Source organism: Solanum dulcamara, chromosome 9 (assembly GCF_947179165.1).
Source record: "Solanum dulcamara chromosome 9, daSolDulc1.2, whole genome shotgun sequence".
Classification (NCBI taxonomy): Eukaryota; Viridiplantae; Streptophyta; class Magnoliopsida; order Solanales; family Solanaceae; genus Solanum; species Solanum dulcamara.
The window spans coordinates 11,346,679-11,361,328 of NC_077245.1; the positions used below are offsets into that span (position 1 = coordinate 11,346,679).

General features: G+C 38.1%; 2 protein-coding genes across 2 annotated transcripts; one reads left to right on the forward strand and one right to left on the reverse strand.

Annotated features, from left to right (window-relative positions):
* Positions 1–10,853: 10,853 nt before the first annotated feature.
* LOC129902758 (uncharacterized) lies at positions 10,854–13,654 on the forward strand. Its single transcript, XM_055978143.1, has 3 exons — positions 10,854–11,274; positions 12,432–12,596; positions 13,243–13,654. Exons 1-3 carry the CDS (start codon positions 10,936–10,938, stop codon positions 13,339–13,341), a joined length of 603 nt encoding a protein of 200 aa, XP_055834118.1. The 5' UTR covers positions 10,854–10,935; the 3' UTR covers positions 13,342–13,654.
* Positions 13,655–14,179: 525 nt separating this feature from the next.
* On the reverse strand, positions 14,180–14,572 carry LOC129903532 (uncharacterized). Its single transcript, XM_055979089.1, has one exon. The coding sequence runs from the start codon at positions 14,570–14,572 to the stop codon at positions 14,180–14,182; it is 393 nt and encodes a 130-aa protein (XP_055835064.1).
* Between the last annotated feature and the right edge of the window lie 78 nt (positions 14,573–14,650).

The following is a 14,650-nucleotide window of genomic DNA, read 5'->3' on the forward strand; positions in this document are numbered from 1 at the left end:
AGAGGCTATGAAAGCTGATGATATTGATATTACCCTTCCTAAAATCACAACAAAACAAGGATATCCTGTTGTGGTATTTACAAAAGAAGATTTCATGGTGAATCTAGCCTCTGACTGTAAATATACTCTAGTAGGTAAATTTACCAACACCATGCCAAAAATGGAAATCATCAGAAAGGAATTCATCCTTCAAACTGAACTTAAAGGAGGAGTGAAACTTACTCACTTTAATGCTAGACACCTTTACATAGACTTGGACAATGAGTATGATCACTCTACTGTATGGTCTAAAGGAAAAATGTATATAAATGGGCAGCTTATGAGACTCCAACTATGGACTCCCACTTTCAAGCCAGAAGAAGAAACCCCTCTAGTTCCCATATGGGCTATATTACCAGAACTACCTTGGCACTGCTATAGACTTAAAGTAGTAACCCCTTTACTGTCTCCAATTAGAAAGGTCTTGTTCTTGGACTTGGCCACTTACAAGAAAACAAGGGGTAGTGTAGCCAAAGTCAAAATCCAAATTGATCTAACCAAACAAAGACCCCAACACATTTGGATGGGCTTTGATGAAGATGAAAATGGAGATGGCAGGTGGCAAACCATTCAATATGAGGGAGTGCCAGACTACTGTACTTACTGCAAACATCAAGGTCACACCATACATGCTTGTACTGTTAAAAGAAGAGATGATGACAATAAGAAAAAGAATGAGCAAGAAGAGGAGGCCAGAAACACAGACAAAACCATCACTGATAAGAGAAATGCCCTGCACCATGCTACTAATCAGCACAAGCAAACACAGCACCAGGAAGACCATCACATTAAGGAACAACAAAACACTAGCAGGGCTGAAGCTGAAAAAAGAAATCAAGAGCATGCAGAATGGCAAACTCAAAGGAGAAGAGGCAAGAAAGATATTCAGCACAACCAAGGTATCAGAACCACAGGAGCTCAAGCTAAAGGCAAATATGTTCCAGTACATCAGAACAATAATGGCCCAGGTAAGATTCTTACTTCTATTGTTACTTCTAACAATTATGCTGATCTTGTTCCACAAGATCAGCCCACTAACCATGTCCAGCAGAACCATTAACAACACCACCAACAACATACACAACAGCATAAAACACAAGGCTTCATGTTACTTGGGGAAAGTTCTGTACCTCTCCAACATAACACTAACAACAACCATCAAAGGAAAAATCAGCAGCAAGCAGGTATGTTTCTAAATTCTAAATCTAATACTAGTAATATCCCAACTTGTAATGTTGACTCTGGAGTCCAGAGGCAACCCCCCTCTCCCCATACTACATTGGATCCCAATCCCCATAACCCCATGCAGCAGGTAATGCAGGAAAATAGAGCAAGTAAAACTGCAGACAAAGTCCCAGGTATTGACTTGATGCTCCCACAACCCCATGGCTCCCCCAATAATTTAAATGTATTAAACAATTTTATTGTGCTGGCTGAAGAAGTCTGTGGGGTTGAGGAAGGAGGAATACAGGAGAGAACTACTAATCTGCAGGAAGGGGCTACCAGGGGGAGGGAATCTCTATTGGTTGACCATAGAAAAGACTATAGATCCCCTGCAACCACTCCTCAGAATGTTAGCAATTTAAGAATACAAGAACAACAATTTGATTCCTAAGAAGAAGATGAGCTCAGAAGCAACAATCTCAATGATACAGTTCAGGGTAATGTGACTAATATTCAGGTCAACAAGGGTCAGAGGCAACAAACTGAGGCACTGGTTACTGAACAAAATATGGGAGAGGACCAAACTCCTAATATCAGTATGACAAATCACAGTACAGATGCACAAATCCTCAATAACAAATCCACCTTATCTCTTAGCAAGAAGAAAAATGATGCTATTAAAAAGAAGCTTATCAAGGAGATGCAAGCAGGGCAACCAAGTGGGAACTATTTTCTGGTTCCAGAACAATCAGGCATTCATGAGACCCCTCTGAAAACAGAAGATACATCCAATGAAATTCAGGCCACACCTCTCCAAATTCATGATTTATCCAATGAGAGGCAGGTGCTTAGTAAAGAAGACAGTTCAGAAGACTTGTCTGATGAATATAGGGTCACTCATTCTGAAGATGAGGAAGATCCTGACCAGTGGGAGGATGAACAACAGGAAAACCAACAGGAGGCATTCAGATCCACTATGACAGCCTTACTACAGAAGGAAAATCAGCAAGAAAAGGAGAAGAATGAGCCACCATCCAAAAGTAAGCAGGAAAGGAAGAAGAGCAAACAAAGTTTCATCAGCAGTTCAGATAATGTTGCTTTCAAAAGCAACATCAACACAAGGTCTAAATCCCACAAATTATGATGATTAGTACACTTTGCTGGAATGCAAGGAGTATTGATACTCAAGGTGCCTTAGACAGACTACAAAGGTTGAAAGACTACCACAAGCTCTCTATGATTGCAATACTGGAACCTTTCTCCAACATATCACAACTCCACTTCTACAGAATTCAGCTAGGTATGGATAATGCCATGTCCAACACCAACAGCAAAATATGGTTATTTTAGAATAAAGACTGTGTGTGCAATCTTGTGGATCAGGATGAACAGCAGCTTACCTGTAAGATCAGTCATGCAGCTTGGCCTAAACAATATCTCACAACCTTTGTATATGCCAAATGCAAAGACTACATGAGAAGAGATCTATGGGACAAGATGCTGCAATTCTCTGATAGAGAAGAACCTTGGTGCACCATTGGAGATTTCAATGTAATTACTCATGTTGAAGAGAAGTTGGGGGGCCAACCTTACAACATGAACAAGAGCTTTGAGTTCATTAGTGTCATAGAAGCCTGTGGACTCACTGATCTTGGTTTTCATGGACAACAATTCACATGGTGCAACAAGAGAGATGCAGATGCCAGAATATGGAAGAGACTTGACAGGGCCATGGTCAATGATGCTTGGTTGGAGGCCATGCCTGTGAGCACTCTTAATCACCTGGCCTCCACAGGTTCTGATCACTGTCCTCTCCTTTTGGAATGTACTGAAAGACAAAGTCCTACTATCAAATATTTCAAGTTCTTACACTGTTGGGCTGAAAATGAAAACTTCATTGATACTGTAAGATCTTGCTGGGAAAGACCTGTGGATGGAAATCCAATGAGGACTTTCCATCAAAAACTGAAAAGAGTTTCTAATACCCTTAGCCACTGGTCTAGAAAGCAATATGGTGATATATTTGCTTCAGTTAAACAATTTGAGGAACAGGTTATACAAGCTGAAGAGAATATCATCAATGACAATTCTGAAGAAAATAGAGCCAAATTGAATCAGATAAATGCCCAGTATATTAGATATTTGAAGATAGAGCAGTCCATCTTGAAACAAAAAACTCAATTGCATTGGTTCAAAGATGGAGATGCCAATACCAATTACTTCCATGCCATCATCAGAGGGAGAAGAAGAAGGTTGTTCATCCATCAAATCAGTGATGAACAAGAAAACTCTATCCAGGGTGATGACAATATTGCAAGTGCAGCCTGTGCACACTTTGAGAAACTTTTTACTGCTGAGGAGAAACAAATCAATGAAGATGTGATTAAATGCATCCCAAGGATAGTTACTGATCAGCAGAATGAATTATTATATTCCATACCTACAAAGGAGGAGCTAAAGGAGGTAGTATTTTCTATGAGTCCTACTTCTGCTGCAGGGCCAGATGGCATGAGTGGTAAGTTCTTTCACTCATGCTGGGATATCATTTGTGATGATCTGCTGAAGCTGGTGCAGCACTTCTTCAATGGTCATTGTATTCCCAAGTACATATCACATGCTTGTTTGGTTCTACTTCCTAAAACTGAACACCCCAACAAACTGTCAGAGTACAGGCCCATCTCCCTCAGCAACTTCACTAGCAAGATCATATCCAAGCTCTTCTGTCTCAGACTTGCTCCTATTCTACCTCAGCTCATTTCTGATAATCAGTCAGGATTTGTTAAAGGTAGGAGCATCTCAGAAAATATAATGCTGGCTCAGGAGATTATTCACAACATTAAGAGGCCCACAGTTGGGGACCTATATACTGGATTCCATATGGAAAGAAAGGGTCCACAAGTGAACCACTTGAGCTTTGCAGATGATGTGATCATCTTCACTGCTACAAACAACTTTTACATGACTCTTATTACCAAGACTTTGAAGGTTTATGAAACAACTTCAGGCCAGCTAATCAACAAGGACAAGAGCCAGTTCATGCTTCCTCTTAATACCAATCCTGATATTATTGATAGGATAGGCAGGATCACAGGCTTCAAGTGCACACATGGTCCCATTACTTACCTGGGCTATCCACTTTACATTGGACGACAGAGAATCATATACTATACAGGTATGGTGTCTAAAGTTATAAGCAAAATTAAAGGCTGGCAGAATAAAATACTGAGCTTTGGAGGCAGAGCAACTTTGGTGAAATCAGTGCTGCAATCTTTACCAATCCACTTGTTATCTGCGATCAGACCTACTGCTACAACTATCAATCAGATTAAAAGCCTCATAGCTAACTTTTTCTGGGGGTGGGACAAAGAAAAGAAGAAATATCATTGGGCATCATGGGAGACTCTCAGCTATCCTGTGGAAGAAGGGGGTATTGGCATGAAAAATATACAAGATGTGTGCTTAGCCTTACAGTACAAACAATGGTGGACTTTCAGATCCAAAAAGACACTATGGGGAGAGTTTCTGAAGGCTAAGTACTGCCAAAGAGCTAATCCTGTTATAAAAAAATAGAACAAAGGTCAGTCTATTATGTGGAAGCACATGATGGCTAATAAAAGTGATATTGAGCCGCATATACACTGGCACATCAACTCTGGTACATGCAGCTTCTAGTGGGATGATTGGCTGGGTATTGGCCCCCTAGCTTATCATAACAACCATCTACCTAGACTCAACAATAGTAGAGTATCTGATTACATGGAGAATGGGGAGTGGAATGTGCAGATAATCAGAAAATACGCCCCTCCTCAACTGGTGCAGCAGATACTAAGTACTGAGGTAGACCATCATTCTAACACAGCTGATCAAGCTTGCTGGAAGTTGACTTCACATGGTAACTTCACTTCTAAATCAGCTTGGGAAATAGTTAGGAAGAAAAGAGCCAAGACCCTGATTGATAGATGCACTTGGCACGCTAACATTCCCTTCAAAGTATCTTTCTTACTATGGAGAGCTGTGAGACAGAAACTCCCTACTAATGATAAACTTGTCCAGTTTGGAGCAGTACCAGCAGTATGTTCTTGTTGTTACAGACCAGGATTGGACAATGTAGATCACATATTTGCTTCTGGAAATTTTGCCAAGCATATTTGGCAACAATTCTCTAGCTCATGGGGAATAATACAAGGGACCTGCTCACTGAGAAGCATACTGATGAAGTGGTGGACTGCCAAGTCCAGTAATGAGGCTCAGAAGCTCATGTTGCAGGCCACTCCTATCTTTGTATGTTGGCATTTATGGAAGAATAGATGTGCAAGTAAGTATGGAGGAAAGAATTCTAGTACTAAGAGAGTTAAATTCTCAATAGTCAAGGACCTTTACATGCTGATGCACACTGCTTTCCCCTACATTAAGTGGCCACAGAGCTGGAAGGAACTGGTTCCTATGTTAGAACAGTGTCAACAAGACATGAGAGTGACCAAAGTTATGTGGATCAGACCTCCAACTTCCATTGTAAAATTGAATACTGATGGGAGTGCATTCGACAACCCTGGGAAAATTGGAGCAGGGGGAATATTAAGAGACCACAATGGTAACTTAATATATGCCTTTGCAACTCCACTGGGAATGAGTACTAATAACCAAGCAGAGGTGCAGGCAGCAACTATTGGTCTCACTTGGTGGCTTCAACATGGACATAATAGAGTGATATTGGAAGTTGACTCTGAATTATTGACTAAGTGGCTGAAACAAGACCTTAAGCCACCTTGGAGCATTCATAGATATGTTACAAAGTTACAATTCCAGGTCCAACAATTGGAATTTTTTCAGTGCAAACATATATTCAGAGAAGCAAACCATCCTGCAGATACCTTATCAAAATGCAGCCACATGTTCAATGATACACAACACTTCTACAACCTCCAGCAGCTACCACAGGAAACAAAAGGTTACATCAAGATGGACAAGCTAGGAATGGCAAGTTTCAGAAGGAAAACTCTGAAAAGAATCAAACTATCCTCTTGACTGATCTCATTCCCAATGTGTAATAGATTAATTAACTGTATTTTGTTTTACTTCTTCATATTCCACCTAGTTATTTCTTATTGTAAGGGGAGAGTCTCCCTTGTTTATTGCTTCAGTAGAAATAATACCACAATGCTAGAAGTAAAAGATAGAGTAGGAGTGCCCTCTACACATCTGCACCCTCCAAGAACAAGAACTTCCACCTATCACAACACTCAATAGCATACAGCAACAACAACCCAGACCAGCAACACAACATCACACACATGGATCCACACTCAACAGCCATCAAAAAGGAAGCTTAAGTTCCAATTATGTTTACTGTTGGGTGTCTCATTGTTCAGGTATCATGCAACTTTGAGCCATGTAGTGGTGTTGCAGCAGCTGAGCAACAACACATGGAGCAACTACAGTACATCAACAGCAGGTGGAGGCTCATTCAACTCTAGGAGTTCCCTTCTTGTTGGTTTTAATTTTGCAGGAACAATGTTTAAGGACCAACAACCCACCAGAGACCTGCATCAACTCAACAACATCAATTGCAAAAGCTCCATTACATCAGCAGAAGTGAATGCCACTAATCATCAGCAGCAGCAACCTAACATCAACAACAGAAGTCAGAGGAAACCACCAACACTAAACAAATACATCATGCAACACCAAAAGAACTCTAAATTGGGCAAGATTACAGCAAATACACCTCTTGTAGAGCCCAAGAAGTTTCAACTCAAATGGATAAATAGAGACGTTAGTCGAGCGACCTTGAAAAAGTTGGCCGACTTAAGTCTCATGATGGAGCAAGTCTCAATTTGGAACTTCCAACTTGTGGAAAAGGCCTCCAAAAGTTGCAGGACAACAGAAAATACAGTAATTGCAAAGCCCAAGAAGTTTCAACTCCAACGAACAATCAAAGACGTTAGTCGAGCGACCTTGAAAAAGTTAGCCGATTTAAGGTTTGTGCATGTTTGTTTTTGGTCTTGCAGGCTTGGTTCTATGCATTTGCAGATAGCTGGAGGTACACTAAAACATGGAACACTTGGAAACATATTCACAAGCCACAACACACAACAACTCCAACAACATGCAGCATACAAGGAGAAACTACATGCCTACAATGGACATTCAGAACTACAACACAGTTTTAGCTGTGCAGAAGTCCTGGAGGTACTTTTCCTCTGGTTGTTTTACTTGTGCAGGTACAATACACAATTGAAATCTCCAAGAATAAGGTCTACAGCAGGGCATGCTAGGACCTCTCTTCAGCCTCCCATTCAAGCCAACTTCTTCCCTGCAATATCTGTAACTAAGCTACAGCAGAGAATGAAGTGCAGGGTGAGTTGCACCATGTGGACCTGTCCAAAGGTCTCCAAACTTTGCAGGATGGCAGAAAATAATGTAGGGATAAGGCCCAAGAAGTTTCAGCACAAACGGACAATTGGAGACGTTAGGCGAGTGACTTTGAAAAAGTCAGCTGCCCTAGGCCTAAAGAGGGTGCCTTTTTTCCAACTTGTGCAAAAAATCACCAAATCTTGCAGAACTAAAGAAAGGACTGTTTGTGCATATCTCAAGAAGTTTCAACTCAATCGGATAATTGGAGACGTTAGTCGAGCGACGTTGAAAATCCTAACAGACTCCAAAGCACTCTTGGAGGTCCTTTCCTTGTTGCTAGCTGGTGCAAGTTCTCTCTTGCCTTTGGTTGTTTGTTGTATTGTTGTAGGTTGCTGGATTGATTCATCAACATGCACTAACAACAACTACATAGAAGACACCACAGATACAACCATCAACTCCAAGACCCCTGTCTGTCTGATGAAAAGCATCAACAGAGAGACAACATCCTTCAAAGATAGGACCTCACCAACACAGCATCCCTACACCCATACACATTCCATCCCTGCAACACCTGTAGCAGCTCCACTGCTTCCAAAAACTCTTGAACCTCCTGGCTCCTTTAATTGTTATGTGCAGGCACATAAGATACCCTCAAAGGAGCTGCTCAATCCTTCTTTGGAGACAACAAGAAGCTGCCTACAGGTTTGCAACAAACACCACAACTATCACACTTGGTTGTCTCTTTGTTTGCTTGTTTGTGCAGGTAAACAAAGTCACAGACAAAGGGACATAACAACCACAATTGCAAGGGCCTCACCTACTCCCACCAACTCTCCATGCATACATGTTGTATACCTTCAACACCTGCAGCAGCCTCCTCTCATCCAAGTATTTTGGAACTCCTTGACTGCTTTCATTGTTGAGAAGACAAGAAGATGGAGCACCAACAGACACAATGCTGAATATACAACCTCCACTTGGAACTCTTGGCTTGCTTACTTGCTGATGTGCAAGCATATCAAACAGCAACAATGGACCCTTCCAAAGTGCAAGGCACCTTCAGACATACATTTAAGCCAGGGATTCACCCTTGGAACTCTTTCTTGGTTTAATTGTAGATGTGCAGGTACATCCCTGATCAGTCGACAACACTGGAACCACACAACCAGCTGTTCAAGTCAGGGTTGCACCACATACAAAATGCATGTTACACATACTCTGTCCCTCAGCTTCCTTAACTACAACCCCAAGAAAGCTGGCTGCTATGGCTCCATTTATTTCCTATCATTTCACCCCCCCTTAGCTGCTATTGTTGTTGCTACATAACTCCTTGGACCTACTTGGTACGATATGACTAAAAAGGGCAAAGATGAAAAGAATTTCCTCAACCCATGCGAGATAGAAGGTTCGTATACTTGTTCTTCTCAATGTAGCTATGCCTGAGTCGTAGCATAATTGAATAGGACTAGTGTAAGTTACTTTCTTGTATTCTCATGGAAGGGGAGAGTCTCCCTCATTTATGCTTTCTTAGTCGATTTGTATCAGGAGGAGTCCTCTCATAGGTTTACTGCTTTCTAGTTATAGTTAGCCCTTTTTTGTATCGGGGATGAGTTAGCCGACTTATGTACCAACATAGGATCGGAGGTAAGGCTTTATGTCCCCCTCCTTGTATTTTTCTGTTTTAATTTTATGTTAAGGCTTGGGGGTGATGCTCAACCCCTGACTGTGCACGAGAGGTGGGAGCCTCGTGTAAGGTCTGTTCCCAAAAAAAAAAAAATTGGACTAACTCACTAAAGAAAGAAATATTAACCACAAAAAGTACTAAACTTACCCGAAAAGAACATAAAAAATTAAAAGAAAAAATGAACATAAAGAGAAAATAAATAAATAGAAGAATTGGAACAAAAGACAATAACAACTGGCAGAAAAGGACAGATTCAAAATAAATAAGAGAGAATCTTTCATTTGCCATAAAGATACTTATCAGTTATCACTAATCACCATGAGGATGTCAGCAAAGGTTTCGTATACAATAAGAAATTTGTCAACTTAGGCTAAAATATTTGGACTTTATGAATATTTTGGGTAATTAAATTCCATTTAAACGAAAATAAGCTTCTTTCCCTTTTAATTTATTTTTTTTAAAAATAGTTTTAAAAAGTAAAACATAACAAACAAATTACTCTCTTGATTCATTTTTATTTGTCTGCTTTGAATTTTGCACGCTCCGTAAAAAATAATATTTCCCTTAGTTTCAATTTATATAAGTTAGTTTGACTTGACACAAAGTTTAATTTTTTTTAAAAAAATTGTGTTCTAAAATAAATTATAAATATTTGTGTGGTTATAAATCATTTCATTAAGGTAAAATAGATTTTTTAAAGTTAAATTCTTACTAAATACAGAAATATATCATTTTTTTAAGATTGATTAAAAAAAAGTAAATCATATAATTTGAAACAGAGAGAATAATTGATATGAATATTTTATTATAATACATAGTAATATGCATATTTAATTAATTAAGTCTTAAAAATAATTTGAGAAGAACTAATTAATATTAAGAATAAAATTTTAAAATTATTTTTTGTTGATATGATCAAGATTTTGTTGGACACCTACCATATTCATACCACTCACTGCCTGAGGGAAGCTACAGGTTGCGGTATCATGACTCTTTTATTAAATAAAAATAGAAATTATTTTTAGAATAGTAAATAAATAAAAATGAACTAAAATAATAACTAATAAGCACTATTTTTGGCCAAACTTTTGAGACTTCCCAAAAGTGTTTATTTTTACTTTTAAAAGTGCTTATTTTAAAATATTAAAGTGTTTTGTCAGATTTTGAGAGAAAATAAATATTTTTGAAAAATAACAAAAGTTATTTTTTAAAACTTAAAAAATAATTATTTTTTCTCAATTTGAAAAATATTTTTAGAACTATTTTTAGAAATTTAGTTCAAAATAAATTAATTTTCACCAAAATTACTTTTAAAAAAATATTTTTAAAATAAATTGATTTTAAAAATTTGAACAAAACAGTCATTAAACATGAATATTTTATGTAATTTTCTCAATTTAAAAAGGGGATAATTATGCCACATGTTTATTAATTATCAAAAAAAAGAATCAGTTGATGTATAGATATTTATAATTAATGTATATCTTATATATAATTAAGCTATATTTAATTTTTGAATGTATCATAATATATATTAAGTATATAACTCATATATAAATAATATAAATAAAACATGGTTATATATTTGAAATTGTTCCTTTAAAAAATCCTTGAAGCCCTATTCCCAAGCAACAGAAGAGAGTTGCAGACAATTTATATTCTTGCTACTGATTCTGTCCCAAAAGGTATCTATGGCTGCTATGGAGAATCGTATCGAAAAGATTCTATTCACTGAGCAGCAAATTTCTCAACGAGTTTCCGAACTTGCTTCCCAAATTACCCTCAACTTTTCTCCATCTACCAACAATGGAGGGCATTTACTTTCTTCTTCTTCTTCATCTGCTCCGGTCATTGTCGGTGTTGCTACTGGTGCTTTTCTATTCCTAGCTGACCTTGTTCGCAAAATCAACCTTCCCATTTCCGTTGATTTTATTCGGGTCGAATCTTACGGGTCGGGTACTGTATCCAGTGGCAAACCCAAGATTTCTTGCGACTTGAAAATTGATGTTACTGGAAAGCATGTCATTTTGGTATGAATATTTTTGTTAGTGTTTTGGGGAGAATTCCCTTTTTGATGCGTGTTACACATTCCAGGTAGAATATGCTATTCAGTTGATTAAAAATGCAATCTTTATTTAGTAAATGGTTGGTATTCTGTCTGTCAACTGAGATTTTGTACACCTAAGCTAGGGTTGTGAGTTAAAACTTAACTTATTGGGTTCTTGATTAATTAATTATTATACGTATTCAGTGGGGCTAAGGTTCTATCGAAAACAACATCTCTGTCACCTATCTCTGTCACCTCGATGAGATAGTGGTAAGATCTATGGACATCCTATCTGTTCAGACCCCACCTAGTGGATTTCACTAGGTATGTTGTTGTTGTCGTACTAGTAGTAAGTGGATTTTTTTATCACGAATATAAAGTTTGAGCCAATACTAACGGGTGGATTTTCTCGAACCCTTAGACAGAAGCTGTAGCTAAGCTCCTGTTTGTAAAACTCAGCATTTCTTTGTGTGCACTATTTTGTCTTGAGAAAAGAGAGAAAAATGAGCATGTCCAGTTATGAGTGCACATACAGAAAGATTGTTTTTAACTAGTGGGAGAGCAAGAGAATTGCTCGTTTGGTGATTAAATTTTAATAGTTCATCAGCAATTGAGATGTAACATATACGACTTGACTAGAGATCATGCGTAAATCTTCTATTTATGCCTCATGATTTCGGTAGGTTCAACGTAAACGACAAGTTCTCCAGTAGAATATTTTAGGATTCAGGGGAGAACCTGCCCTAGTGTAATAGGATCCTGCTAATCTGGCTTTCATTCTCTAAATATCTTGACTGGTTTAAATTGTTGTTAACCCATCTATTGCCGTCATAACTGCTTCCAAATGGTTGTCTTAGTCTCCTACTTCCTTTCTCCAATATTCAAATTTATAATGTGAACCATTAATTTGTATTGTGCGTGTAATTTTAATTACGTGCTTGGAGAATGCAGATTGTTTCAGCTTAACCTTATCCTATGGGTTGAAGTCGTGAATCCTGTGTTTAAGTTGTATAATTATATCAGTGACCATGTCTATAATTAACCTGCGTATCAGCATACTGACATTTTATTTGACTAATTATTGTTCTGAAATGTGTTCAATCGGAGCTGATATTCATGGCGCTTCTGACGTTTCCACAGGTTGAGGATGTTGTGGATACAGGAAACACGTTGGCCTGCCTCTTTGAACACTTGAAATCTAAAGGAGCATCCTCCATATCAGTGTGTACTCTCCTTGATAAACCATCAAAGAGGAAGGTTAATTTCGAACTTGTGGGAGAGGGGAAGTACTACTGTGGTTTTGAGGTAATCTCTAACATTCTCTTTGCTTTAAGGAAAGTCCTTCATTCTGGCTGCATTCGGGATCATGATAAGTATCATTCATCTAATGATTTCAAAGCATTGTAGTTATATAATTCACTGCCTCATATATGCCTCTCGGATTTTGTGCTTTTTAAATTTGTCCCTTCAGCTAATTGCTCATGACAAAGAGGTCAGCTCCCTTTAGTACATTGGTTAGTGATCATTTATGCAATAAAGGCAAACCAAGCATTGGTTTTGTAAATTGATCGCAACATTTTAGCTTTCTTGCCCCATAAATGAATTGAGAATATGAGATTTCTCCACATTTGCACTAATCGACTTCAGGGAAAGATACTATTGGCAAATCCAATTTTGAGATACTGCATTACGATAGATTAGAGATGGTCCGTTACTAGTTTTGATGCATAGCCATCTTATAATAAATAACAACACGTCAAGAAAGAAAAATGTTGTACCTTGTATTTCGATAGCTCCTGCACCCCCCCTCCCCTTTTCCTCAAGCAGAAAAAGATTATTGAAACTCTTAAATTCTCTTTGTAAAGTTTAACTTATAATTTTCTATTTTGCGCTGGGAATTTTCGTGTGTATAAGTAACCTTTTATTTATTCTTGTTTTAATTTGCCTGCAGTGTCCAGATTATTTTGTGGTTGGCTATGGGTTAGATTTCGCGGAGGTTTATAGGAACTTGCCCTATGTGGGGATCTTGAAACCTGAGATGTACAGTTGATCTCTTTGGCGCAAATAATTATTCCATACAAGGAAAGCTCTTGATTTTCTTGGATACAGTCAACCTTTTGCTGATTAAGAGGTGCAATTACCTTATTTCGTGAATCAGCGGCAAATGATAGCATTTTTTTTTTCTTTACCCGAACCCCTGCTCCTCCTCCTCCCCTTTCCGCACCCTTCGATGGCATGCACCAGCTATTATTGTGATATACTTACAGCTGCATATTCAGCCTGTGGCTACTCTCGAATACCTAAGAATCGAACTGTTTCCCTAAACATTGTCCATCATTTTTCCTGTCTTTATGTTTTTTTTTTGGATTTATATGGTTGGGATGTGTATTTCATTCTTTTAGGTTGAGTTAAAAAGATTCTCAGGTTTCTAAAATTGTGTTTGACTGACATGGACTATAAGTCTATTCTAACTGACATACACTTGATGAACATGCAAGATAACAAGACATGAAATTTGATGTACCTCTTAGATAGTATTGACAAGACAATTGATTTACTGATAAAACATAAAAGCTTGTTCACTTTGGTCAAGTAGGTAATGGAGACACAAATACCTTTTTGACGTAAATCTTCCCATTCATTTTGTAGTAAGATTGTCAGATCCCGCTTAACTAGAGGTCTCGTATTTTAAAACTTAAAATTGAAGAAATTCCTGGTAGGAAGGATATCCCCTTTTAGTGGGTTTGCATGTCGTGAATTTGAATTAATCGAACCAGTGAATTCTCGAATACCAGATGACTTAAAAAAAAATTGATAGACTGTATCATTATTTACTGCCCACTTCGTTCTCGAAAGATTAGAAGAATAATAAACAGAAGTAAATAACACTATTCTTTCCATGTAAGAGCAAGAGGTCTTGGAGTTTGGGGATTAACTAAATTCCCAGCAGTATCATATATTATGACACCAGAAAATTCAGGAAGTTGGCATTTTCCTCCCATGATTATATTCTTCTTCCATAATGAGACTTCACCACTACATGTGCTTGGATCAACACCTCCAAATTGGTAATTCTGATCAATCTCTTCATGATTGAGTTGAATAACAGGGTCATGTTGATCACCATAGCCATAACAGGCTCTCCACTTGCGCTTCCATTTCCTTGAATGGCTGGCGCACATAAAGAGCGCCAGCACACACAGGAACAACGTTCCTGTGGCAAAACCTACTTGAGATAGACTAGACAACTTGTTTTGCATGAGTAGTAATGCACGAGCCATGGAAAATGTATAATTAAGTCTATCTTGATGGGATTTTTCTTTGTTGTATTCTCTAAATGGATGCGATATATATTGCAG